At 44.7% G+C, this 12,666-nt stretch overlaps 1 protein-coding gene across 1 annotated transcript in view; it reads right to left on the reverse strand.

The window, feature by feature from the left end:
- MAP7D2 (MAP7 domain containing 2) overlaps positions 1-4,262 on the reverse strand; it is a 174,678-nt gene extending 170,416 nt beyond the window's left edge. The window contains exon 1 of the mRNA XM_029240426.1: positions 4,036-4,262. Coding sequence (XP_029096259.1) covers positions 4,036-4,162 — 127 coding nt within the window. The 5' untranslated portion in view covers positions 4,163-4,262. The remainder of the gene's footprint in view (positions 1-4,035) is intronic.
- Between the last annotated feature and the right edge of the window lie 8,404 nt (positions 4,263-12,666).

Genomic DNA, 12,666 nt, shown 5'->3' on the forward strand with positions numbered 1-12,666 from the left:
AAAAAAGAATGGTTTTAAATGTAGCAACTTTGAGAAAGGATGAAGAACTCTGATTTCTTGGGGCCCTACTCTCAGCCTTTCCTTTTCCCTACTGTGGCCCCTGGGGGGAGGCTCTCCTGAACTTCCAGTCTGCACCCCTCCATTCTCCTGATCCAGGACGGGGGATGGAAGACAGGCAGATGGAAGGACAGCAGGGAACCTCGTCTCAACTCAAAGCAATTCCCTCCTTACCAGGGAACCATGGGCAAATGGATTGAACTCAGTAAACAGTATTTACCTGCAGAAAGCACTGGAAAGTTCAACAAGCCTCAGGAAACATGCTTTGTAATTCCACTATCTCAAGCTCCTCCACCGACACACTTCTTTAATCCAACTCACGAGTATTTCCTCAACCCAGTGGAAATGCATAATGCAATTGTCAAACATCAGTTACACACCTGTTGCGTGAAAAAACTGTGTGTGGGGGGCTTCCCTGGTGGCGCAGTGGTCGAGAGTCCGCCTGCCGATGCAGGGGACACAGGTTCGTGGCCCGGTCCGGGAAGATCCCACATGCCGCGGAACGGCTGGGCCCGTGAGCCATGGCCGCTGAGCCTGCGCGTCCGGAGCCTGTGCTCCGCAGCGGGAGAGGCCACAACAGTGAGAGGCCCGCGTACCGCAAAAACAAAGACAAAAACCTCTGAGGGGGAGTAGGATGACCATCCAGTCACCCTCTGCACCAGGCCTCGCCCTCAAGCCAATCATCTACCAGAAGGGACAATGGCTAACCAGCTTCAGCATTTACTGTGTGTCAAGCACTGCTTTACAGATATCAATTCCTTCATCTTCAAGGCAGTGTTTCTATCCCCACCCCCCACGGTGTTCTTAAGCCCATTTTAAAGGTGAGAAAACTAAAGCTCAGCAGTGTCTCCCTGAGGTGAGACATCAGGAAGGGGGGAGGCGGCATTCACACCCAGGCAGTCTGGATCTCGATCGCCCGAGCTCCAATGACAGCAGGAGCCACCAGCACAGGGCCCTGCTCACAGTGCGCACCCAATGAACACCTGCCGAGAGGAACTGGAAGGTTAATGTCGTCACACGCGCAGAATAAGAAGAGTGCTTTCCTGCAGGTGCTGCAGGCACAGGCAAGACGAGTTCCTTAATTCGGACTGAGAGAAGCCTAGAGGAAGTGAACGCCCGAAGGGAAAAGGGGAGAAGGGGGCATTTCAGACTGAGCGGTGCCCAGGACCTGTGTAACAGCGAGGCAGCCTGACAACGGTGACCTGGTGACTCTGCTTGCCCTCTAAAGGTATTGAGGCAGAACCAAGCAACAGGCGCTTGCTCCGCATTCCTGATACTGTGATATAACACAAGCACTAAAGAGAACAGCACATCTGGTAATTTCTCTTCTGGGAGTAACTGAAAGGAAAGAAAGCAAGCATCACTGGTGGGTAATGGGGAAAAAATGCACAGGATTTCAGTATTGGAAGAACCTGTTGCTAGAAGAAACAACCAGAGAGGTATTCCCCTGCGACCTTCTACAACAGCTCCCAGGAAAACCACTTGCCGGCCCATATCACCCAGCTGTGCTGCCGTGAAATTGTCCGAGAGCCTAAACACCTCAGGCCTCTTAGTCTTTTCTGCCCCTCACAGCACTAAGCACAAGCTTAGGATCAATGGTTGACTCTCAAGAAATGCAGGTTCACTCTCATCAAGAATGGGTCCCAAATGATAAGGCCTTGGGCAGCCAAGAGTAATCAGTACCAAGATGTATTATAATAAAACCTCAAAGGGCTTCCCTGGTGGCACAGAGGTTAAGAATCCGCCTGCCAAGGCAGGGGACACAGGTTCGAGCCCTGGTCCAGGAAGATCCCACATGCTGCGGAGCAGCTGCGCCCGTGCGCCACAACTACTGAGCCTGCGCTCTAGAGCCCACGAGCCACAACCACTGAAGCCTGTGCGCCTAGAGCCCGTGCTCCGCAACAAGAGAAGCCACTGCAATGGGAAGTCCGAGCACCTCAACAAAGAGTAGCCCCCGCTCGCCGCAACTAGAGAAAGCCCGCGCGCAGCAACGAAGACCCAACGCGGACAAAAGTAAATAAATAAATAAATAAATATTAAAAAAACTCAATAATCAAGACTTCTCTGAGGATGACATTATTTTTCTAAGTACCTAGCCTCACAAAACCCGCTTTGAAAGAACAAACCACGGTACTACCTGGCACCTAAATTGAACACTCCAATTATTCCATATCAACCCTTATGCACATAGAAGTTTATGAAATATATATATATATGTGTGTGTGTATATATATATATATATATATATATATATATATATATATACACACATTTTGGCCGCATCGCGCGGCTTGTGGAATCTTAGTTCCCGGACCAGGGATTGAACCCATGCCCCCTACGGTGGAAGCTCGGAGTCTTAACCACTGGACCACCAGGGAACTCCCTGAAATATTTTAAACCTTCACACAACATGTCTTTCCATATTTCTAATTTCAAATGAAGGAAAAGAGCTTTAAGTTATTTTTCTACAATAAAGTTTCCAACTAGAACTTAATAAGGATGTCCCCTTATCGAGTGCCTTCAAATAAATTAAAATATCACAGATATTTCAGGCTCAACCACACAGCTCCGCCCTGCCTCTAAAACATCGATACGACCTAATTGTTTAAACTCGACCAAATAAAAATGTGAACTTTAACAACCTCCCTTTTCTAATGTTATATTCTACTAGGTCCCCCTCCCCCAAGGCTGGTTCTGATGGATGGGTGGGTTTTGGGTTTCTCCCTAGCACATGCAGCCGAGTTTCCCAAACAAAAAGGACGAAAACAGAAGTACATCTTTTTAGTATTTATATCACTATCCTGTGATATCTGTTAAATTCTGCCTTCAAAACAAACGCGTGATGAAAAACGCAAACTGGGAAAGATTTAAGCCACCTCCTCCTTCTCGAAATGATGCAAATGAAGGCCCAATCAGAACATACCCCTCCCCCATGAAAACCATGTTTTAAGTGACTAAAGAACATTGCCCTTGATCTCCTTCCCTTCCTTGCTACACCTTACATAAAACACGCAGATCTTCACTATGTGATAATTCTCCAAATCCTATACTTAAGATCTGTGCGCTTTTGTGGGATGCACGTTATACTGCGGTAAAACACGCCTTAAAAATACCTCACACTAACTTTAAAAAAAAAGAAAAAAAAAGGTGTTGCCAGGAAAAACATGAAATCGGTTTCCAAGTTGCTTACACATCCGCACTACCTGCAACCACTTTACAGAACGTTAGAAGATGCGAGACCAGCTTATCTAAAATTCTGCCAAATGTCCTCAAAATCTCTCCCTGCTTCGCTCGTTTCCAGGCAGCCAATCCGGGGACCATCCCTCCTTAGCTCCCAGCAGCTGCAGCCTCTAGGGCCGGGGGACTCATCCGTCGCGCTGCCACGCGAGGGAGCCGCGACCCCGCCAGACCCCTGGGCAGCGCACCCGCGGCCGCCGGGAGCGCAAGCGGGCGGCAGGGGAACCCGGCCCGGGGCTCGCAGCTGGCCACCCCTGCCAGTGGGTGACGCGCCGGTTCTGCCCCCCGGGGACGCCGCGAAGCATGAAGCTGGGCTGCCCCTCGCGCGCGACGCCCGAGACGCAGATTGGGCAGGCGCGCAGGCCCCGGCCACCCCCCGCGCCCGCTCGGTCGGCCCCAGTGCCCCCCACACCTGCTGCTCCGCGATGCGGGGCCAGCCCCCCGGGCCCCTGGGGCATCAAGCGTGGCCCCGGTCCCCGCACGCCAAACACACCTGCCACCCACCCTAAGCCACCCCCAATCCCACCCACTCTGGCCACTCGAGAGCGTACTCTGCCACCGGCACCGTGAGGGGCGCCGGCCCCGGGATCCCGCGCCCAGGCGACCCCGGGCTGAGGAAAGGACATTAGCTCAGTTCCGCGCCCCGCCCCCCACAGCCTCGCGCTCCAGAACCTCTACCTCTTGCGGCCCGCCCGGGGGGCCTGAGGCTCCCACACGCCCGCCGCATCCCGGGAACCCTACCTGAAGGCCGGTGGTTGGGCGGCGAGGTCCGCACCGCGCCCGGTTCGGCCATCTTCCCGGGGAGCGGGGGGGCCCGCGTAGCCCCCTCCGTCCCGGCTGCCGCTCCGCAGTCGACGCCGTGCTCCATCGGGATGCCGGAGCCGCACAGGCGCACTGCCCCTGCCGCCGCGCCGTATCGGACCTGCGCGCGTCCGTACGCGCACGCGTCCCCCCCACGGCGTGCACGTGCGATGTGCGCACCGGTTCTCAAGCCGCGCACGAGCACCGCGTGCACACGCGAGGTGCACACGGGTCAAGCAGCAGGCGCCTACCTCGTGCACTTGGCAATATGCACACCAGCCCTCACACAGCACGAGTACACGGCGTGCACGTGCAATGTGAGCACTAGTTCTCATAGCGCTCCCACACACCGCGTGCACGTTCGATGTGCACACCAGTCCTCACAGCGCGCACGCACACACGGCATGCACACGGTTCCTCATACAGTGCTTACACGCAGCATGCACACACAGCATGCACACACCGGTGTAAACACACGTCCCCACACAGTGCATACACTCAGCATTATATATACATGGGATGTAGTTTCTCACACAGGGTGCACACACATCCTCACGCAGTGTGAACACAGCGCGCACACACCATGTGTACACACCTGCCCACCCAGCACGCACATGTTCTCACACGGCTCGCAGAAGTTCACACACACTAGGCATCCACATACGTAGAGCTGCAGCTCTGGAAACAGGTCCTCTTAGGGCCTCGGGCAGGCGCCGCTTGGGCCAGTGCCACATGTGCAGATGCCTCCCTCCAAGCACAGAGGTGCACGGGTGGCAGGCGCTAGGTCTTCCCTCACCGCAGCGAGGGGCACCAGGAAGCCAGACTGGTGGACCTTCAAGGAAGAGGAGGGGCACGCAGTCGGCCTTCCAACCATGCCCCCAATCCCAGGCTGATTCCACCCGAGCGCTACTCAATGGCTTCTTCCTGGTGTGCAAATAATGCACTAGAGAAATCTCTGTGAGGAGAACATCTCTGGGAAGACAAATCAGAGTGCACTGAACGTGTAGCCTTGGGAGTACACGTCTGGACAGGGTGTGCGGGCCTGTGGAGGTGTGTTTCCCCTGGATGTCCTTTTACCCCTGCCAGAAGCACTTAACTTCTTTTCAAAAATATCCATATTGAAAAAGACATCTTCGCAGAGCCAGCTCAAGCCTCCAGGTGTTTACCCAGATATAGCCTGCCGAGTGATAACCCACCCCAGGGGAGCCCCAGGCTGCACGTTTCTCTGGTGGGCAGTGACCAGCCCCCGGGTTTTAACTTCCACCCCTGGGGGAGAAATGCAAGGTTAAAAAGCCAAATAGAGCTGAACCAGGGTACAAGGTTTCTTTGGGGAGGGTGATGGTAACATTCTAGAATTACATTATAGTGCCACTGTACATTTTAAACGGGTGAACTTTATGGTGTGTAAATTATACAAAAAAAAAAAACAAAACAAGTTGAAACCCTCAGTAACTGACAACCAGATTCTTAGTGAAAAGCTTGGGAAGAGTCCCTCTGTTGGCACAAAAATGTGATGAACGTGTTCATGACACTCCCAAAGGTGTGCTAGGAGTAGGGCGCAGCTATGGTGAGAAAGCCAGAAGGGGAGTTTAGACACAAATGAGCAGAAAGGCGGGCAAGCTGGGGCTGGCCCCTTGTTTGTAATGAAAACTGCTTCCAACTCAATAAGATTGAGACAAGTTAATTAGGGCTTGGGAGCTGTTTTCACTTTTTCTTTTCTTCTTCTTTTGGTCTTACAGACCTTGGGTACGAGCTTATAACTCATCCACCTCCTGAGCTCAGGGCTTGCTGACTTGTCAGAATACCCCTGTCTAGTTTGATTCTATTTTTTTCTCTTTTGATTCTATTTTTTCTGTTTATTTTCTATTCCCACTTGCATTCCTCTCTTCAATCATATATACCTCCTGCTTAATATATTTTTGTAGTTCTACTTTCAAACATATAGTGAAGATACGCGTGGTTTAAATTTATGTAAATGATAAGGCACACCAGCTATCATTCTGTTTTTCCTTGCTTGGAATTGTTTTCAACATCTATCCATTGCAACTGTATACAAATCTGTCAGAAACAGATTAACTGGGACTTCGCCTTCCAATGCAGGGGCTGTGGCAGCTAAGATCCCACATGCCTGGAGGCCAAAAAACCAAAAACATAAAACAGAATACTGTAACAAATTCAGTAAAGACTTTAAAAATGGTCCACATCAAAAGAAAGAGATTAACCATTTATTCTGGTTTACTCTTCTGTAAATTACCTGTTCAATCCCTGTCTTTCTATTGGGCTACTTGTCTTTCTCTTGTTGATTTCCAGGTTTTTTGTATTCTAGATAATCCTTGTGGGCTTAAATATTTCACGCTAGTCAACTAACATTTTCTAAGATTAGCAAAACGTCAATTTTTATGCCAAAATCAATCCATTTAAAAAAGCTTCTTACACGGAAATAGCCACAAACTTACAGAAAAGTTGCACAAATAAGAATTTACAAGTAAGTCATATGCCCTTTACTCAAACTCACCTATCATTGACATTTTACCCCATTTATCATTTGTAATCCTAGCTGTACCTCTTTTTTTTTAATTATCCTTGGTTGTTTTGCTAGCAAGCTGCATACATATACACAGCCCTTTCCCCTTAAATACTTCAGTGCGTATTTCCTAAGGATATTGTCTTTTTATTTTTGGCTGTGTTGGGTCTTCGTTGCTTTGCGCGGGCTTTCTCCGGTTGCGGCAAGCGGGGGCTACTCTTCGTTGCGGTGCTCGGGCTTCTCGTTGGGGTGGCTTCTCTTGTTGCAGAGCACCGGCTCTAGGCGCGCGGGCTTCAGTAGTTGTGGTGCACGGGCCCTAGAGCGCAGGCTCAGTAGTTGTGGCGCACAGGCTTAGTTGCTCCGCAGCATGTGGGATCTTCCAGGACCAGGGCTCGAACCCGTGTCCCCTGCACTGACAGGTGGATTCTTAACCACTGCGCCACCAGGGAAGTCCTCTAAGGATAGCCTTAAACACCCACATTAGTTATCAACTTCAGTAAATATAACATGGATACAATAATTTTACCTAATTGGCTGCCAGTTTCTCCAGTATAGAGGTGCTATTTTTCTCTTGCAACTAATCGGCAATCTGTGGGGAGCCACTTTAAGGCCAAGCAAATATTCTACTCCTTGCCAAAACTTCTTCCTAAGGTTTAACATCCATTGATAGTTCTTGATTCAATCTTTCCCATGGTTACAAAATAAAACCTATCAATTTTCACCTTATGCTTATGGTTTGTGCTTTAAGAGGTCTTGGTTTTGTTCTGGATACAGATGTAAAAGGTCAAATTGTAGGATGTTTATTGTAGTCCCTCAACTCCGGTGGAGATGAACCTCAAGGGGGAAAGAGAACAACTCAAATTGTAGTTAGAAGGAATTAACGAGAGCCATAGGTCTTAATTATATACTTGCCTACTCACAATATAGTCTACATTTTCATTAGTTTACAGATTTACCTTTAAAGCAATTTATTTTCTGTATACGGTGACAGAGATCCATATTTACTTTTCTCTGTAAAATGTAGGTTTGTCCAGCACCAACTTTTAAGTACTCTATCCTTTCCCCAATGATTTTGAAACCACTTTTATCATGTATCAGATTCCCATATGTACATGGATGGGCTTGATTCTGAGCTCTTTACTCTGATCTTTTTGTCTGTTACTGCATCTATTATTTATTACTATGGATTATGGTGTGACAGTATCTGATGAAGTTCTTTGCTCTGCTTTTAAAATTGCCTTAGAAATTCATAATTTCCATATGAACTTATTCTAGAATCAATTTTTCTATCCCCCTCAAATCCTGTTGGAATATTAATCAGAACTGGCATTTTTATGACATCATACCATCTATGAACAGTGTCTTTCTATTTAAGCCATCTGTTTAACAAAATGACATTAGTTTGCTGGGCTTTTGCCATTAAATGGCTAACTTCCTAAAAATCTAGTTAGAGCTGAACATTTTTTTTCTTTTTAGCATCACCGCGCAGCATGCAGGATCTTTGTTCCCTCGAACCCGTGCCCCCTGCAGTGGAAACACGGAGTCCTAACTACTGGATCACCAGAGAATTCCCTGAACATCTTAAAATCTGTTATACCATCTAGTTGTTAAGTCTAGTGCAGCAATTCCCAATTTTTTTGCCTCAGAGTCCCTTTACAGCAGGGGTTGGTAACCTACGGCCTGTGGGCCAAATGTAGCCCACCACCTACTTCTGTTAATGAACTTTTCCTGCAATACAGCCACATTCATTTGTTTACGTGTTGTCTCAGGCTACTGTGCAACACTGACAGAACTGAACAGCTGTAAGAGAGATCATATGGCCTACAAAGCTTAAAATATTTACTATCTGGTCCTTTAGTAAAAGTTCACCAACTCCTATTTTACACCTAAAATTGAGACTCCCGAAGAACTTCTGTAATCTGCTAATGGCGGTGAATGTTTAGTTTTCCAAAACTCAATTTTTACTTGAAAGCGCATGTGTAATATTGCAACAAACACTCAGTTTTCCTTGAAATGACAAGTTCACCTGTGGGAGTATTGATGTGCTAGAAAATTTTTAAAAGATTTGTTACTTTAACAGTAAGCCTAAATAACATACTTTTAATGAAAAGTAACAACCCCCTCCCAATTTGAGAAGAGTGGCGTTGTTTCACATTTTTGCAAATCTCTTTACTGTCTGGCTTAAATGAAAACTGAGTCTCGGGACTTCCCCGGTGGTCCAGTGGTTAAGAATCCGCCTTCCAATGCAAGGGACTCGGGTTCGATCCCTGTTCGGGGAACTTAGATTCCACATGCTGTGGGGCAACTAAGCCCACGCACCGCAGCCAGAGAAGCCCGCATCCTGCAATGAAGATCCCGCATGCTGCAACTAAGACCCGAGGCAGCCAAATAAATAAATAATTATTTTTTAAAAAGTAAAATTGAGTTGCACATCTGCTTTTGTATTCAGTGTGTTACAATATGTTTTCGTTAAAGCACACGAAGAAAATCTGGCCACCATGTAGTTGGAAAAGGGAGAACTATTTTAACGGCTTTTTGGGTAACCGTGTATGCTCTTGACACTATACCCAATCCTGACAAATGGTAACTTCTTAAAGTTAGTTGCATTGTGGAATCTAATACTGAATCAGTGATCTTTTCATACTAGTACGTTAAAACCCACTCATCATTTAGAAAATACTGCTTGACTCCGCTACGATCTTCCAAATGTCAACACACTTCATTCTACGGTATTAAAAAGTCACATTCATTATTACCACCTCTGATCTCTTCACTGCGAAGCCGTCAAGCTAATGGTGGCAACATCAGTTTCCCCAAACTCTTAATTTTTCACTTGAAAGCTGAAATCTTATCACCTCCAACAAATGCTGTCAGTTGTTTTCCTTAAAGTGACAGGGTTATTTTGAGAAAATAACCTGACCACAAACGCACGTTTGAATAACCAGCTTGTCTGTTGTTCTTTCAAGTAAAAATGGTATTCCATGAAAAACGATGGCCAGTTCAGTTTGCAACTCAATAATCGCACGAGTGTTTTTCCGTGAGGCAACTATGGTACTTCACAGCACGCAGATGTGTTTCATGGAGCACGTTTTAACCTTGTCACACGAACTATTAAAAAGATGTGTACTCAAGGGTTGGATTTAATAAGATTAATCATCTTACTGCTTGTCAGGGACATTCTTAAGTAAAATTCGCTTTTTAAAAGAAATTGTGAGTTTCTATGTTTGCTTTCGGTAGATAAACTATCAAGTTAGGAAACTCCCGATTATTCTTAGATTTCCAAGAGATATTTAGAAGCATAAATATGCATTGAACTTTATCAAACGTGCAAAAATCCAACTAATTCTATACCTGACAGTCCAGTGGATCAAATCAGCAATGAGACTTTACTCAGGTTTTGTCCCCACTTTTTGATCTGCCATTATCAGGTTGTGAACCGAACAAAGCCTGGATTGGAACACAAAAGACTGGCTTTTTTAAAGAGAGCAAGTTAAAAAAGAAAAACAAAAGTGAGCAAGTTGACCAGAGGATAAATATCTACTTCACCTATGTCTTTGCACAGTATAAAATAAGGTCCAGTGAATGGGATTCTGGAAATTTGAGATCATTCTGGACAACTGATTTACCATTAGAAAATGTCTTCAGCACAGGTTTGTAACAAATTCACTTGCCCAGAAAATGCAACCCTGTAACTGCAGTCTGACCAAACGGATTCATTCAAATCAAACAACCAAAAACACAAAAATAAAAAACAGATTAAGTATACATTTCCCTCATACATCAAAATTTTCAGAAAAGAATGATCATGAATAGAAGTTTAGTTAAAAATGTCATAAACAGTTTGAAAAGAATCAACCGCATACACTGTTGAAAGTTATTTCATATTTTATTTCTAATTGCAATAGTTTGCATCTGATTACATAATTCCAAATGATGGGAAAGGAAACCTCCAAATCAGTACCAATTAGCTGTCATGAATCTATGGTAAAAGGACTCATTAAAGACTTAAGAATGAAAGATGACCAGAGCTACCAATATTACTAATTATAAGCTTTCTCTAAAGAAATATAGAGCAAGTTGGTACTTTGCAAAATACCTTTCTTTAAGCAATTTAGAGACTTCCATCTGTTAGTCTTATGCTGAATTAAATGAGGGTGGTAGCAATTATTTTAAATATTGTGTCGACATGAATATACAAATACATATTCTACACACTTCTTTTGTTATAGGAACCAAAGACTGCAAGTAAAAGAAATGGTAAACAGAGAATAAAAAAGACGTGCATATTCTATCTTACACAGTTCTGGATATCAAGTGAATAGTGGCGGACACTGCTCTAAGTGGATCACACATACGAACACACATTATTAATACTCCCAACAATTCTGTGATTCTGCAGGTACTCTTCTCATCATCTCCATCTTACAGGTGAGGAGCCTGAAGCTCAGACAAGCTGGAGAAGGTGCCCGTGGTCACCTGCAGGTAAAGGGCAGAGTGGGGGTTGTGGCACAGGCTGCCTGACCTCAGAGCCCATGTTCTTCACTCTCTACCACATGCCTCCTAAGCACTAGGCGACTGTGGAAGGGAGAGAAGACACAGTCCAACACACCCTCCGAATTCCTCGGTTCACTCCATACCTGAGAGGCTAGTGTCTTATCACACTTATAGTAAGACTTAATTCAGACTTTGTTCTTTTCTAAAATAGGAAGAAAAAAGCAATGATGGTAGTTGAAGGTAAATAAAAAACACAAAGTGGTATGTAAAAGCTGTATAAATGAAACTTCCCCTTACTAAGCAGGACAGAGATCTAAACATCTCACACCAATACAAATCTTTTTAATCTTTATGACAGGTAACATAAAGAACTTACTTTCATTTCACTGCCAAGCCATAGTTAATACTGGATGTTGTTAAATCTGTACACAATACAAATAAAGTATAAATCCAGCTAGGTATTTTATTTGAAACATGCTTTTACCTATTAGATTACTCACTTGCTCTGAAGTCAATACTGACAGCAGTTTGTATCTATTCAAGATGTTATGCAATGTCCTATAATTTAATATTTACACACGATAGATGAGAGTAAGTTAAACTACAAGTCACCAGGAGTTCTGTAAGCAACTATACTTATAGCCATGATTCCACAGATGTGGTGAGTAAACCAATGGCCACTCCTTAATAAAATACAAGAATTTTCATCATGCAGTTTACAGGCTCCTTAAGAGGTGGTCTCTTTGAGAGGCGGGATTTTCAAGAAAGATTCAACAGTCAAACAATTAAATCTTGGCAAGTCTTTTTTTACACAAACACTTGGTTTGGTTATTTAGCCACCTTAGTAATACAACTTATTTATATACTCTAATTGGAAGTGGAATAAACACTGCATGAAAAATGCATGCCTATCGAACTCATTAGTAATAACTATTACACTCTCTTAGCAGTAAGAATCATTATTCTTGGATTTCAAAGACTTTATTTTCTTTCAGGGCATACTTTATAGCATTGTATTATAGGAATCAAACAGTATAACAACAAAAAAGGTTTTTTTTCTTGAGGACCACTTCCATTCCACCTTTGAAATATAATCAAATCAATGAAACTAATTTCCACACTAAAGACAAGTTAGTAAAATAATTCCTCCAAGTAGTGTTGCATATGAACTACAAGTTTACCCCAACTATTTTAATCATTATAATTTGAGATTTTCTAGGGTACAACAGCACTAGATTGGGCTGTTACTACGTAGACAAGAAAAAAAAATGTCACCTGCAAACACGTGAATTGGGGTAAGAATCTTTAGACAAACCATATTATTAGAGGAGGTTAAGTAGAAAAACTAATGTTTGAGTTGCACCACCCGTACCATGAACTGTAGCACAGATGCAGAGTCAAAACATTCTTGGTAAAACAATGTGGAGGAAAGATCTACATATACCACAAATTTACCAAAACACTTTTATGTACAGAAGCCTAAATATCTTAGGAGGTTTAGATTACCAACGAAGATGATCACTCAGTCAACTCTTCAAGGCTGGTTCCTTACG

This window comes from Monodon monoceros, unplaced genomic scaffold, assembly GCF_005190385.1.
Source record: "Monodon monoceros isolate NGI ecotype Baffin Bay Population unplaced genomic scaffold, NGI_Narwhal_1 Super_Scaffold_22, whole genome shotgun sequence".
NCBI classification, from domain to species: domain Eukaryota; kingdom Metazoa; phylum Chordata; class Mammalia; order Artiodactyla; family Monodontidae; genus Monodon; species Monodon monoceros.